Below are 16,349 nucleotides of genomic sequence, written 5' to 3'. Positions count from 1 at the left end.
TCCAAGTACCCACTTAGGAAACTCTATTATAAAAAAAAGTTATTTTGAAGTAGACGTGCATCCCTCCTCACTGAGCATTTATGGCCTCTGGGACCTCAGCCTGCGGGACCTATTTTATACAATAAGGTGAGGAGTGCACAGCTCCCCCTCCTTTGGCGTGGGGGTGTGCCTGGGGCCTATTTTAGACCTCAATCCCCAAGGCCTATGTAGTAAATTAAGGGGAAGGGACACGTGGACCCCCTCCCAAAGCCTTTACGGCCCCTTGAACCTCATCCCCCCCGGCCCAGAGGTAGGTGAACTTGTGACGTGGTGACCACGAAGCACCCACAGACCACTGCTTACGGGCCACAGGAGAAGGGCCTGCACGCCCCCAGCTTGCTGCTGCAGGAGCTAGATTTTCTCCCACATGGAGGTAGCATCTGTCTTTGCTTGCTCCCTCTGGACTGGAGCAATCAGAGTTCAGGAAAACAGGGCGCTGAAGTCTTAACAGGTGTGTGCGTGTATATACACACACAGACGTGCCATAATTAGGTACATGAAAGTTATTGGAACTGTATCAGTTTTAGCAACCCTGCTGCTTTCCAATCAAGCATGCTTTTTTCACCATTACTATGATAGCAGGCAGACCCTAAAGGTAACAGTTTGAACTTCCATGGTGTCATTTACAGGTACCAGCCAACAGGGTAGTTTTAAAGTTCAGATAGGGTGGCTAGTATTGTGGTTTGTAAACTTACTTGACACCACCACCACTGGATGGGTTCCCATGGGCATATTTGGGAATCATACAAATGTTTATTCAGGTAAACAGATTACAGATGACATCTATTTAGCGGCAACAGGTCTTCTGAAAAAATATCCTGTAATCCAAGAAGTGTTGAGCCCATCTGTACAGGAGAGTATGTCACTTGATCATACTATGACTTTGTAAAAATATCTTAGAACAGGGACTGAGGTGGGCAACCTTTGCCCAATGGAAAGGGTATGAGGGTACAGTTGTACCTTGTTTCTTTTTCTTTTAAAGCATGCAACAAGAGTACAGACAATGGAGGAATTACAAAGGCGAAAAAGATTCTCTATTCGGATTTTCCTGTACTGATGTACATTTACAGAGTTGCTGTGATTGGGTTAGTTGAACCAAATCTTTCCATGTGGGGGCAGCACTGTGCAAGGCCTCTCCTTATCAATCATCAGGCACAGTAGTAATCACTCGAAACATTCTGTTTAATCATTTATATCTGTGCCATTGCAGGCTTGGATCAACTATATGAAACAATTTGCATCTCAGTAGAGGACTTGCCCCAAAAGTGTCAGCCCAGTCTTCACTGCTTAGTTACGCCCCCCTTGAATGGGAAGAGAAGCAATTCTCTTGTATGCAGGAACACCACACTGCTATTTTTGCACTCAGACCTTCTGGTACTATGTGGATCTGTAATTCATGGAAACTGAATTATCACAGAATTACAAAAAATGCTTTAAGGAATATGGAATCACTGTGGAAATCAGTGTCTCATGCACTTTCTCATTTGTTTCTCTGTAGGGATGCTGTGGAGTCAGCAGTCACCCTCTACAACCGTGTTGAGGAGTTGGTCCACACTCTTGTAACAAAATCAAACAGGAGCCTGGAGTTGTTAGAGTCTCTGCTGAAGATGAGAAACCTGGAGTTGGAGTTCTGCAGGGTGAGGAAGGGTGATCTGCTGGCACCAGTCTCTTTAGAAATCCATTAGTGGTCAGACTCTTGCTGGGTGCTGAAGGCAGGCATGCCGTGTGTTAACACTATTGGACACGAGGCGTATGCATCAGTATTGTTTTGTTAACATTTGTTGTACATAGTTGTCTGTCTTATCTGATGTGTTAAATTTATTTCCGACATAAATCATTTGATTTGTCTGTGAGTGAAAGTTTGCAGCATGTGTCTGTTACAGGTTCACATGTTGTGCACCTTCCCCTGTCTTGTGTTAAATTGACAACATTACAACTTCGTTTTCTTTTATTTATTATCGTAACTCCACTAGTACTTGAGGGAAGACTAGCTAAAGAACACAATAACAACAGTGATGTATAGAGAGGAAAAGGTAGGTCTTCTTCAGGTCCCTACAAAAAGGTTAAGGAAAGAGGTCACATAAGAGTACCAAAGTGACCGATGTTGAGCTGAGTCTTAAGATTCTTACAGGACTGTAGAAGATTGAACGCAGGCAGATTTCTTCCTGAACAGAATGCAGTAATTTTGCATCTCAGCTGGTAAAGTATTGCTGAAGGAAAACTTACTTTCTCTCCTTTGGAAGGTGCTAAGGTTTCACTGTAATTTCAGTAATAGTCAACCTTTTATCATATGCTTTCAAAATACCTCAGTGGGATCATGCACTTGCTGGAGATATCTCTGGTCAATCTTCTAACTCTGCATTAAACGAGCATTTGCAATGTAATAGGCCTCTCATTTGCTTGAGTTAGAGCTATTGGTGTTGTAAATACATAACTGGACTTTTCTTTCCCCATAAATTCGTCAACCCTGCATCATAATTTAATCCTCTCTGCCACATAATTCCAGTGGCCCTGCATATAACAAAAGCAATTTCATTTACCTTCTTCCTCTATCTACAGCAAAAATGAACATATTTGCCTTATGTATTATATAATTTTTTTTTCTCACAAATCTGTTTATTAGCCTTTTGTCATATCATAACATTGAACTATCAATAGCACCTGGATAACAACTTTGTGCAATTACAACTCACTTGTATAGGCACATTCGAAAAAATCAGAGCACGTTATAACCAGACCTCCAGACAACTTATTGAGCCGTAGTTTGCCCAAGTTCACACAGCTCATTATTAACTGTCGTATAAGTCACAGAAAGAGGGTTCATATGTTAAAATCTGGAAGCTTGCACGTCCTCGAAAGGTTAACAGGCAGTTCCATAACTCTGCAAACCATTCCGGAAGATCAGCTCATTCCTGCCTACATTTGAATGTGTTTGATTCTTGCTGGTAGGCAAACAGTGTAAACAGATTGCAAATAACAGTGCAAACAGTAACAACTGCTGGAGTACTATTTATACAGTCAGTAGATTGCAATTCAAGCACTCTACAATCGGCATGGAAACCTCTCTGCATCATCCCATCATATCAGGGGAGGACGGGAGCTCATACAGGCCACAGATCCATATCGCCCGTTTAACCTCTAACTCCGACTACAAGCTAGGCCTGAATCAAGCAATCAGGCATCAACCCCCCCCCATCACACCGCCTCTCTCCTTCAGCAGACGCACATCCACCTCAACAGTTACATGGGTACCCCCGCAGCCGGGCCCCCACTCATACTCCGCAGGCATAACAACATCTCTTCCCAGCTATCCGACAGCAGATATTTGCGCAGCCCCAGTGCGTCTTCTCTTTTCAACGCCACTCCCTCCGCTCCTGCCTACACCTCAAATAAACATTTCCAGGCCTGCTCAGCCGGTGGGTCAGACGATTTCCACCTACGAGTTATCAGACGCCTAGCCGTTATCAGGCCCAGGTCCGTGAATCGCACTGCAGCTCTATGCCGCTCGCCTCAGGGAAAAAAGCCCAGCACACATGCCTCCCAGGTGAACGGAACCAGCCACGACGTACACTCAGAGAGGCGGCCCACTACTGCCCTCCAGAAGCAGCCCAAGGATGGGCAGGACCATAGCATATGTATCATGTCTGCACTTATATAAGAGCAACGGGGACAAGCTGTATCTTGACAAGCAAAATATCTGTTCACTCGGACTGGAGTGAGGTAGGCCATGTGAATGATATCAAATTGGATCAAACGAAATCTAGAGATGTGAGGTATGTTAGTGTGGCCAGAGAGGGCTAACTTCCACTGCGCATCCGTAACCGAGGTGCCCGCATCCCAGTCCCAAGCCACACACCGCGCATCGCTTTCTAGGACTGTATGCACCCGCAGCGCATCAGTAAATCTTCTAATCAGGTGCCGCCCCTGCCCCATCACCTGTATGTACTGTATCAGCAAGTGTGTGGGAGGGGCCACCGACACATCACCCCACCTGGACGTCAAGGCCCTCAACAACAAGTTATATAGCAAAAACTGCCCTGCAGGCAGCCCCGACTTCTGAAGCCTAGAAAACAGAAGTAGCCTGCCATCCTCATAGAGATCACATGGTGTATACAACTCCGCCTCATGCCATGCAGGCAACTCAGAGCCCGATGTGATCTTAGGGCCACGCGGAGTACCCAACAACGCCAAGGCTGGAGCGAAAGGGACCACCCCCCGGTGAGGCAGAGGGACCTGCGATAACAGCTGTACGCCACCTTGAGGAATAATTGTTCCGGCAGTGTCACGCATGCGAGTGGATGAAATAAGTGCGATACCTGCATTAGGTACCAAGAGCCTTGCGTGGACGCCGTATCCGCGAGATGAAGGCCCGCCAGCCATTTGGACACCCATTGGAGCTGAGAGGCCAGGTAGTAATGCTCTAAATTAGGAACCGCCAGGCCACCTCTCTCCAACGGCAAGTACAGCTTTTTCAGCGCAACTCTGCTACGGCCTCCATTCCAAATAAATTCCCTCGACATTGATTCCAGTCTCCTAAAAAAGCTGGGGGGATATAGTGCGGAAGGTTAGAAAAGTAATATAATAGGCGCGGTAAGATTATCATTTTTAGGAGTGCGATCCTACCTCCCACCGACAACTGCAGCGTCTGCCAGAAAGCCATTTGAGATTTGATCGAAGACACCGCTCTCTTAAGGTTGCCATCAACTAAGTCTCCCTCCCGGTGATAAATACAGACACCTAGGTACTGGAATGTGTGCGGCTGCCATGGGACAATACTCCCAGCAAGACAAAGCTCTGGGTTCGGAAGCATAGAGTGAAAAGGAAAGAGGCATGATTTGGACCAATTGACCCATAGGCCAGACAACAAAGCAAATCACTGCAACAGTGTCCCAACCTCTGGGGGGATCTGCGCAACATCCCTAAAATACAGCACAAGATCATCAGCATACAACGATGCCACATGTAGGCCATCCCCAGAATAATACCCCATTCAGCTCCCTTATCACGCAGGGCCGGTGCCAGGGGCTCCATGGTGAGGGAAAACAGAAATGTGGAAAGGGTGCAACCCTGCCTCGTACCTCTGCACACACTAACCGGTTCTGATACTATGCCCTCCATCTTAACCCAGACCTGTGGTTTAGTATATAACAGCTTAATCATCCCAGTGAAGTGGGGCCCAACACCTTGAACAGATATGACCATTATAGGGAATCAAAGGCCTTCTCCAAATCCAGGACATAACATCACGCCCGCGGCCAATCCCGTCTCGCATATGGCATGACGCGAAACAGCAGCCTGATATTGTGCGGCGTATCTCTTGCCAGCACAAACCCATTCTGATCCAGGTGTACCAGGTCCAGCGTCATCGGCGCAAGACGCATTGCTAGTGCTTTGCGCAGAATTTTATAGTCAGTATTGAGCATCGCCAGTGGCCGGTATGAGCCCAACTCCACTGGGTCCTTACTAGGCTTGGGAAGGGACACCAGCAACGCCTCTCTCTGAGATGTCACCAAACATCCCCTCTGAACTGCCTCCTCATAAACGCGGAGTAACCTAGGTGCCAGAATTGAAGTTAAAACTTTGTAAATGTCAGCCGGTAGACCGTCTGGGCCCGGCGATTTACCTGATGCTAGCTCACGAATGCCCGTCTTTATCTCATCAAGATTAAGAGGCTCCTCCAGCGCCCTCATCTGGTCCTCATTCAAACGTGGGAGTTCCACTCCAGCGAGAAACTCGCTACAAGACCACTCAGCCGGAAGCACTCTTGAGGCATACAGCGCCTGGTAATGCCACGTAAACTCAGAATGTATTTCCCAAGGCGTATGCAACAGACCCCCAGCCTACAAGCAAACCTCCATAACCGGGCCATTCTCGCAATCGCGTCGGACCGGCCAGGCCAATAGCCTGCCCGACTTGTCTGCCGAGGCATGCGTTCTCGCTGAGTGTGCAGTGTAATTCAGACAGCGCAGCCGTTCAAGTAGCGACAGACACTCGGCACGGGCCTCGAACAGCAATGCCTCCTCTGCAGGGCTTCTAGCTGCCTCCCTCTCTGGTCGCAGCGAGTCCCGTTCTATCCAAGTAAGGTCACGTTCAATTGAGCGGCGCAAATTCCATTGAGTCCCCAGACAATGCCCTTGAATGAAGACCTTAAAGGCATCCCACTCCAGCAAGCCCGTCGAGGCAGTACCATCAGTATGCCCAGTGACGCCCTAAAGGCAGCGTCCTCTAAAAGCTCAGGCCTAAGTTTCCAGGTGGAGACAGCTGGGGGAGAAGAGTCCCAACTCAGACGCATAAGCTGCGGGTTGTGATCCGAGTGCGTACGCCCCAGGTAATCTATGTCTACGATCACAGGGGTCAGATTCCGCATACAAAGCATCATGTCCAGGCGCACATGCAGGGAGTGCGGGGCAGAATAATACAAGTAAACACTGTCCGCAGCATGCCGCTGCCGCCATATATCTTTCAATTGACAGTGCTCCGTCCAAGTCACTAAACCACGCGTGGCTGTCACAACTGGGGACGTTTTGCAATGGGGGGAAGGAACGGTCTAAGTCAGTGTCTAGCACACTGTTTAAACCACCCCTTCCCCCCATTAACCAAGGGAAGTCACTCCAACCTGCCAGGCGCTGAGACAGACTATGCAAAAAGGAAGCGTGATCTACATTCGGGGCATAGATAGAGCCCAGCACTATGGCCCGGCCCGCTAGCCTCCCGCGAACCAGGGAAAATCTCCCCTGCGAGTCTATGATCTGCTCCTCTGCTACAAAGGGGACACCCACTCTAATCCAGACCAGGGCACCCCTGCCGTAAGTGGGGTGACCTATTGCGTATAGCTGCCCTCTCCCGCGCCTCTGCAGGTGTGGGAGCTCCAAATGCGCCAAATGGGTCTCCTGCAGGAAAGCTAGATGCACTGAGTGCCTTTTAAGATATGAATATATAGAGTACCTATGCTTAGGGGTATGTATGCCCCGCACATTCCAAGTGATCGCGGTGTATGTATTCATGACGCTAAGAGCCTAGCACACCCACCCCTCGCCCATCCCGCCCTCACGCATAGCGCTGCGCTAGCAGTAGAAGATTCCCAACACCCGAGCAGGCGCTCTGTATGTAGCCTCCAGTATAACCAAAACAAAACCAATACCATCAGAGCAGATAAACAACTGATCTCCGCCCAAACCCAACAACTTAAACATTCAACATCGCAATCACACATTCTAATTCTCCATCAGTAGGAGAGTTGGATAGGCCAATCACACAAGGAAACAAACCCTTCTCAAACCAGACAACTCGGCTGTAGTGGATAACGGGGGGGCAGCGGCTGGCCACAGTTATTAACCACACTCGGAGACAGTTACAATACCAGCAACGGCTCGCCCGGCCCGCCCAGGACAGCGACCCACGCCCGGCAACCGGGCCCACCATTAGCACATGCTACGCAATACATTCTCATTATAGTTTAGGCAGCCCAATACTCCAAACAGATGGTCACACCAGTGCCTGGTCAGCCAGCTCTTGCCTTATGTATTATATTTATATTATTAATTTGGGGTCGACCTAAAAGGTCTTGCTCATTTATACCACTCATCCCGGAATCACTCTAAAAAGTGCCTTCAGCTTTGGGTCCTCTTTATGGCCACTTAACATGACCTTTGAAAGCACCCCTTTAAGAACCTGCCCTGTAGCACTGGAAAGTATATTTTTTATATATTTATATGTTTCTCTCTAGGAAACAAATAGGGATTCAAGAGATCAGAGCTTATGAAATGCAACAGGATTGGAATCCCTTTAAAATCAAGATGTCCTCTTAAAATAACTGCTAGTTTAAGAACAGGGTCTGTGATGTAAACATGCTTTTGTATGAAAGCTAAACAATCTGTTTTCATGCTCCAGAGTGCTAGGGAATTAAGCAGTCTGTGAGAAGCGAGGCAATGGAGAAGATTAAATGGCAGCATGCAGAATGTTTTAAACTCAAGATAGTTTGTGAGCGAGCAAGCGGATAAATGTCAGTTCCTTGGTTGTAGCGCATCACAATGCATCACACAAAGCAACCTGTCACGATTAACCCACAACAGCAAGAGTTCCACCGCTAATATATTTTTAGATGCTCCTTAGGAAATATTAGATGTATTTGAAATATGGACGTCACAGTAAATGTCTTTAGGGTACCAAATAAATAATATTTGATGTTCACATTTTTGTGTACTTGCGGTGCCCGGTTCTTGCAGAACTATTTAAGAAAAAATACTTTTAAGTAATCAAAGGTGTGGGTTTGGGAGCGATCTATGCAACTTAAATGTCTCGGGCCTGTAACAGAGACAGGAATTCCAATAGCCCCTGACTGAGCAGTCTATGCCTACAGACATTCGATGTACAGTGCTACTAACATATGAACGTTTCAGCGCTGTCAGCCAGTCTGTCCTTTCTTTGTCTCAACTTCAGAAGATGTTCAAATGATCAAGAGGTTCGAGAGACAAGCTACAGCTGTCGGTAGTGATTGTCATTTAGCGCTCTGAAGTGGCTTCTGTGACGCATAGCGCCATGCAAAGCTAACCAAAATACATTTTCACATTACAACCTACATTATGTTACATAACTCCCATTGTTTTTCAGTTAAAGAATAGTATTTATCAAAGTAGCGCCTGTCTCATTGCTGTGCGCCAAATACCTGTTAATGTTCAGTTTAATTTATTCACAAAAATGTTTTGTCAAGTTGTCGCTTTATGGAAAGTCGTTATTTAAACTTAGGTTTATTTATCAAAGTCTTAGTACTTGCGCGTTCCAATCTGAACAGTTGCGCACAATGATTACCTGCAGATACCATACATTTTTTAGATAATGGAAACCGAAAAGAGTGCAATTTAATTTGCGAGCATAGGGAATTAGATATTGTTTAAGGAGTGTGTTGGGCAACTAATTCCCACTCCCCAGTGTTGTTAACCGTGGGCCTTTCCAACATTAATTAGAGAAAAGAAATCACACTTGGGGATGCAGTCTAGCAGGCTCCATGTCTTCACGGACGCTCAGATGGGATGAAATTTGTGGCAGGAGGTAGCACAGTAAAGCACGACTTGTTTGTATTTTTGTTGTTCTCTGACATCCTTACAGAGGCGTTAATGAAAGTGTGTTTTTCTATAGCTCCCGTATTTTCGTGAAACTGTTGCGCAATAAAGTCAGCGTGTGAAGACTGAAGACAAGCCGAATAGTTTATTCCATTTACGAGTGCAAGTCAAACAAGCATTTGCAATGCAACGGATCTCGTGTTTGCTCATGTTAGAGCTGATCGCGTTGTAAACTCCTAACCCGACTTTTCATCTATCGGCAAAAGTGCTTTTATGTACGTAACCCGAAAAAGTGAAATTAACTGTGTAAAGCGCTCAACTTCTGCCAAGCGAAATCCCGCTAGGAAAATAGAGAAAAAGTAGTCCACGATCCGACAGATAACAGCGAGCCTCGCATGTTTTCTGTATTTGGTCGCTGCGCTCGAGGGGGGCTAACCACCGGAAAAGGCATGATGTGTGTATGCCTTCCACTAATGAAAGCAAGCAGATTTTACTAGGCAAGCCCACGAACCAATGAAACACACTGACGTGACGTCGACAGGGCTCCTAGCCCTTTTCTAATAACTAAAGCGTCTCGTTGCGCAACGCAGGTCGACCCTAATAAACCAAGAAACAAAGCAAGGAAAGGCTCACGTCGCACAAAGCTGTGGCAATCCGCCATGTACCTGCTAGTGTGTGCAGAGCTTTCTCCTGTGCCACTCTGCAGACGGTGCTGCTGCCGGCGGTTATACTTTCACATGTGGAATTATTTCCTTTCTTCTCAGCACAACCCGTCCGCTACCAAAAATCAAACGCTATGAAGCAATCAGCTCTTCCATTTGGAGAGGGAGAATGAACAGAGACAATATGTGTGGGAGGGGGAGAACAAACGGGCAAGGGGGCAGAGAAGAAACAGGATTTGGGTCGTGGGGAGAAACAATTCAAACTGAAAATAAAAAAAGTAAAACAGTTGACATAAGTGGGCCTATTCAAAGCACCACAGCCGCCAGGAGCGTATGCGCGAAGGAGAGCCACAAAAGGAAACAACCATTTTCAATGCAACGGGTCTCGCATTTTTTCCGAGTTAGAGCTATTAGCGTTGTAAAGCAAAAAAAAAAACGCAGCACGATCGCGTTGCGTGGAAAACACACAGATAAAGTAGTCCAGACTCCAGGCTGAAAACATCGAGCCTCGTATGTTTTTGGTACTTTACCGGTGCTGTGTAGGTGGGCTAAACACCGGAAAAGGCATGACGTATGCATGCCTTTCACAAATGAAAGCAAGCACATTTTAAAAGGCAAGCCTACGAACAAATGTAAGTGACTGACGTGACATGGGCGTGGTTTCAAGCCCAAAGAGAGATTACAGAATGGAATGAGCACTTTGTGCTCACCCATAAAAAGGAAAAAAGGACACAAAGTTATTGCAATTATCCATGTAAGAGAGATGATGGCCAAGAAGGTAACAAAACCACCCCAAGGAGGTACAAATGTAAAGCATTTACCAATGATAACAAAGGATTTGTGGGCGTGAGGTGGTGTGGTTAAAAGCCCAGATATATACAAACATGTCAGAAAAGCAGCATTTGCGTGCTGCTTTGCTCAACCTAAAAACCACTCTACAGTGACTCAAACTTGCATCCTCCTTAGGCAAATAAAAAGTCTGCTTGATAACATGATTGTTTAATTCGATTTTCATAGCAGAATAGTTACACAGTGTTAGGTCGTTCAAACCTGAAAACATTTCTTACAATTAAAGAAACTTAAAATAAAGTACATTCCCAGATTTCTAGTTCAGCTCCTTATATAGAGTTGTAAATTATAATTTCACAAAATTAACCCAATGCCTTACAAGCTTGTCCCAATACATTCAAGTCAGAGAAGTAAAGGAAATCAAAAAAGAGTTAAATTGGCAAATTAAATTATGGCCCCTGTAAAGTATACATTTATTAACATAGGTCTAATTACAGGTCAGTTTTGTACTTTGCAGGAACAGACATAAGTGTAGTTTATTTAGCCAATAGGCATTGCTTCATGCAGATCCTTACTCCATCTTGCTCTTGTGTACAGTCAACCACCTGGTCCTATACACGATCAAAGGGTATTGGGGCTCGTGACAGAGTTGAGCCGCGTCCAAGTTGGCCGGCTCCTGTTACGGTGCTCCAACCCCGGGCACCCTTTCTGTATTCTGTACTCACCCTGGGCTCCCTGATGTCAGCCTTCTAGCCACATAGCCACTGGAGTGTACGAGGACCTGATCTGTTGCCTCATGGCACTGTCATCTTCCTAGAGGATCAGTGCTTAATTTGTGCTTGTTGTTTCCGGTGCGGAACACCAGCACTTATTTCTGAGGGCCGGTGCTTAGTTTTCTGTCTCAAGCATTTACTGCGAGCAGAAGACACGTGGGAAAGACCGAGGAAGAGAAAAACGAAAAAGCGTCAGAAAGAGGAAAAGCAGGAAGCAGACAGAGTGAGCTGAAGGGGCAGGGAGTAGCTATAAATGGACTGAAGCGGCCCGAGGTGGCTTCAGGATTACGCTGCCTCAGTATTATGTGCTCACACTTTTAGTTGCAGCAGCTGCATGTTTAAGAGGAGAGCTTTGAGCACCGGCACCTTTTTATTTACAAATTAAGCACTGTAGAGGATGCCCCAGCCACCTCTGCGACTCTTGGTGATGGGCGCAGCCTAGTCTGTGCAGGAGCCTCAGCAGAGACACAAAGCTAGAGCCTCTACTGGTTGCTCGCCCTGACTGCCTCACAATAGTGCCACAGGCATGAAGACCTGACTGCGGTCCTGCACTCTGCCTGGCCCATTATTCACCTGCATCCAGTCTCAACCTGCCCTTTGCGGGGTAAGGGAGCACAACCCATCACAAGGACTGTTTCTGACCTCCTTTCATGGATAGTTGTTCCTTTAGGGCTTGCAGTGACAGTAGTCGCCTGGACATCTGCAAATGCCCAATGATGTTGTGTGCAGAGCTGGGGGTAATATGGCATCCATCGGTACAAGGGAGCTAAATGACTGGAGAGAAGGCTGGTGCCCATGCTGGGAGATGACTGGCCCTCGCCTATGTTAACCTGACTCTGGGGGGGCAGCTATTAGACACTTTTGTAGCCTGTCATTGTAGAACCTGTCCTTTGATGGGCAGTGCAACCTCTTGTTCTTCGCCCCAATTATTGCTTGGGGTGCATCTTGTCCTTCACCTCCTGCCTGGCCCCATTCGTCTCCACCCCAGCTGTTGGTTCAGATGCCACAAGGGTAGCCAATACGTCTGCTCACATTCCTGTCGTTCATTCCCCAATTGGAATTTCAAAGGGCCCATTGAAAACATAGTATGGTGGATGCACAGTGGAATACCCCTGGCGATCATCGCATGCTTTTTACATCACCAGAAGGCCCAGCAACTCGTCAAGGCAGCCAAGCACTACAACAAATACTCCTATATAAAGATGGCAGGATTCATATTGTGATGGACTTTTCTAATGATATTGTGGTGCAACTGTATAAAATATCTGGCATTGGATATGACACACTGAAAGCTGGGCATTCGCTATAGACTTCTTGAGCCTGCCACCATATTGTTTACCATCAATTGGCAGGAACAGGGAATTTGAGGACCTGAAAGGCCTTGACCACTTCTTCGCTTACAAGGGCACAATGACACAACGGCCATGGACACATCATCGTCTGAGTATGGAGAGAAAGGCGTGGATAATCACAGACTGGCCTCTCATCCAGATCCGCGGCATGTTCATGTAGACACCTCTCCTGAGCGCCAGAGACTGGACACTGTTGCTCCCCCCCATTGAGTACAGTGCCTCTCAGAGGGTGCATGAGGGGGATATTGGAACATTTTCTGACCCTCTACTTGGTGAAATCTGCATGAAGTTCCTTGATAGTTGACAGTACCTGCAAGTACTTTATGTGTGCTGTCCTGAGCAGGATGTCTGTCCTGGTCTTTCCACCTGGCGCACTTTCCTCAGAGTCTGCTGGCTCCTTCAATAAATTAACCTTCTTGGTGCAATTGTGCCACTCTCTGTTGGACCCTTACCTCCCAGGCTTTACCTGGATTGTCTATTGGTCGTAATAGTTTGTAGGGGTGCAGGGCAGTGTGTGGGTTGGGAGGTACACTCGCCAGTGCGAAGTATTTTTTTCATTTTGCATTGTTTATTGACCTTGGGGATCGTAGGTGCTCTTCCTATGCACCACTTTGATATCCTGATTCACTTTTGTATTGTTCTCTGTGGTGCCTCCTGTAGTGCATTCTGCCCAATTGTTATTCCAAGACCACTCACCTCTTCTTTGAGCACCATTGTGACCTACCCTGTTATAAACATGTCCATCACTGCATCAGTTTCACCGCACTAGCCACACACTCCCTTGCACTCCGTTGAACTCTGTTCACTTCCAAAACAGTGACTTCCACTTTGGGAGCAGGGTTCCAATTTTATCTGACCTATAATTGCAGTAGACGACCCAAACTCCATGGCAGCCCACCCACAGCCCAGATACCTAAGCATTTATCCTTTATATTATTATATAAGGCAAAAAAGGGTCTTACATACATTGCTTCAAAAAAAACTGACAGCTTAATTGCAGGAAACTCATTTATCGGGCCAGGAGTCAGATTGGCTGAATAGAGATTGGGTAGGTAGGGTCATAAGTAGTAGCCTCATTAGGGATACTCTAGAGCTCCTACCTCACCTGGGACCTCCTAATCCTTGTAGAACTGTGACGTGGCCATTCTCCTACACAACTCATGCCTCAAGTCGGTAATATCAAGATGATAGTGGGTAGGAATCGGAACTGGGTATAGACCCATTCCTGGATAGATCAGGACACCTTGATATGGTCACAACTTGAGACTGTGGTCTATTGTTAGATGTAGATCATGGTCTGAAGGACCCCTGGTGTCAGACATACCCAGGTGACACAGAATTTACTTTCTTTCCTTTGTGCATGCAACATCATTGGGGATCAATTACTTCCTCATGAACAACTCCGCGTTGTACTATATTGGAAAGTGGGATTGCGGACCTCCTTCCAGTGGTCCTGGAGCTGGATTTAGGACATGTTCTGCCCATGTCCAAAAGTTGGACATTGAATATGTGCCATTACAAGTTGCCTAAAATCAAACAGAAACTGACAGCCCACCTCTGCCTCTATCTGTCATTCAATGAACCTGCGGTTTCCTCACCCTAAGTTCTCTGGGCCACAAAAAAAGCCACCTTAAGGGGAGACCTTATGAGAGACTTTGCTGTGTGTAAACATGAGATTGGGAACAAACTTGCTCAGCTGGAATGCAAGGCATGGGTTCTCACCAGACAGTATACAAACCACCCCATGTCTTACCACCTACATCAGCAAGAGGCTGCGAAATATGACCTGAACTCTTTTTTCACAACACAGACTGAATATACTCCTATGTGCCATAAGTTGAGCCAATAAGGAGGAGGTAAAAGCTGATAGACTCTTAGCGGCTTAACTGCAGCAGTGGGAAGCGCAAAGCCATATCAGCGGTTTGTGTGATGATGCCAGGAGACTGGTGACACAACCGATGGATATAGGGGGCACATTTTCCAGGTTCCTCTGAGTCCTGTACTGCTGTGGGGCCTCTGACAAATTCCAGTATGAACGGATCTTTTAAATGGTCTTCAGATCCATACACTATCTGAGGTTTGCAGGCACCCTCTGAGACATTGGAGGCTATCACAGCCATGTCCAGCATAAAAACACTAGGGGATGATGGTTTCCCCACTGATTTTATAAAAATAACAAACAATTGATGGTACCCCTGCACACAGATTTAATGATGTTCTTTGTTTGCTGCCACTTGCGGTCCACTAGGGCTTGCTCCACACCCTGTACAAGTGCATTAAAATGTTTATATATTCAGGTTGGTAAGCCCGCCTCAGTCTAGCAAGACTATGTGCAGAAACTAGAACTAGGGGGCTATGGCTACCGGGAACACAACTGTACCATCTTTTTTTATCACAATTGGTCTACTTTTTGATTTCCAGTGATGAGCAATCTAAGTGGGTAGCCCTGGAATGTAGGCCTGGGAATACTGTTTGATAGTAGTCCACCTTCTGCTCCCCTACCGTTAAAGAGATGTGGTCGTCTGGAAAGGTTCTGATAGACTACTGAGACTTGACAGCTGCCTCCATAAAAATGGGTTCCTCTAGTCCAATGAGGACATTAATAGAGGACGTGAAATGGTTAAGTAGTCTTTGTGGGAGGGGAGGAGGGTTTCAAATGATTGAGGACCTTCTCACCAAGGATACCTTCGGTCCTTTGAGACACTTAGGTCAGACATTTTGCTGCCTCAATAGCAGTTATGGAAGTACTGGCAAATGCAGGGCTAGAGTACAGCTTATTGGGTGTGCCAGAGAGGGTTGCAACATATACCATATACTGTGGTTTTGTCCATGTCTGGCTCCGGATTGGCGTGATATATGGTGTATGCTCCATGCCACTAACCTTGTTCACGTTGTGGACACAGCCAAGCTTGACATTTTGCATGACATCTTGACTTTGAAGACACCCCTCACATTGGTGGAGATGGATGTTGACAGCCTACAAGGGAAAGATTTGTACATTAAGGCATTGGTGTTCGCTGTAACGCTAACACACCAAGGGGCATATTAACAAGCCCTTAGCGACTCCTTGCGCCACATTAGCGTCATATTTTTGACACTAATGTGATATTAAGGAGGCATTTTGCTGTACCATATTTACAAAGTGGTGCAGTGCGTGCTTTCAGTGGTGCAATACATGCATTGCGCCACTGTGTTTTGTGACACCTTGTGCCACATTATGCCTGTGTTAAGCATAATGTATGCAAGGGAGGCGTTCCAGCTCTAGGAGACCCTAAAAAATGGCGCAGTGAAAGTTACAAGATTTCACTATGCCATTTTGGCATCATTTTTAAAATGACACACCCATAGAACCCTATGGGCCGCCTTGCACTTTTCCCCGATAGCGCCAACATTTTTTACGCTAGTGCAGCAAAGCGGAACAGTAGCATACAAACTTTTGACTCTATTGTGCTAATGACCGCCATGGTGTGCTGTGTTGTAAATATGGAGTTAGTTTTGCACTGAATTTGGTAAAAAAAAAAACGCAAATTCGGCACAAAACAAGCATAAATATGCCCCCTAGAGTGTGTCTTGGGTGGTCCACTCTCCCTTTAGTTGCACTCCCACATATTCGGTCTCGGGTATAAGGGAGGGCTGCACTGAACGGTTTAACAGGCATTTTGGGTCAGATATGGA

The 16,349-nt window shown here is 46.5% G+C and overlaps 1 protein-coding gene across 3 annotated transcripts in view; it reads left to right on the top strand.

The window, feature by feature from the left end:
• KIAA1755 (KIAA1755 ortholog) overlaps positions 1 to 16,349 on the top strand; it is a 517,033-nt gene that overhangs the window by 304,331 nt on the left and 196,353 nt on the right. For all 3 annotated transcript variants that reach the window (XM_069243743.1, XM_069243744.1, XM_069243742.1), the window contains exon 11: positions 1,538 to 1,676. In XM_069243743.1, coding sequence (XP_069099844.1) covers positions 1,538 to 1,676 — 139 coding nt within the window. The remainder of the gene's footprint in view (positions 1 to 1,537; positions 1,677 to 16,349) is intronic.

This window comes from Pleurodeles waltl, chromosome 7, assembly GCF_031143425.1.
Source record: "Pleurodeles waltl isolate 20211129_DDA chromosome 7, aPleWal1.hap1.20221129, whole genome shotgun sequence".
NCBI lineage: Eukaryota > Metazoa > Chordata > Amphibia > Caudata > Salamandridae > Pleurodeles > Pleurodeles waltl.
This window is presented reverse-complemented; position numbering and strand designations above follow the sequence as displayed.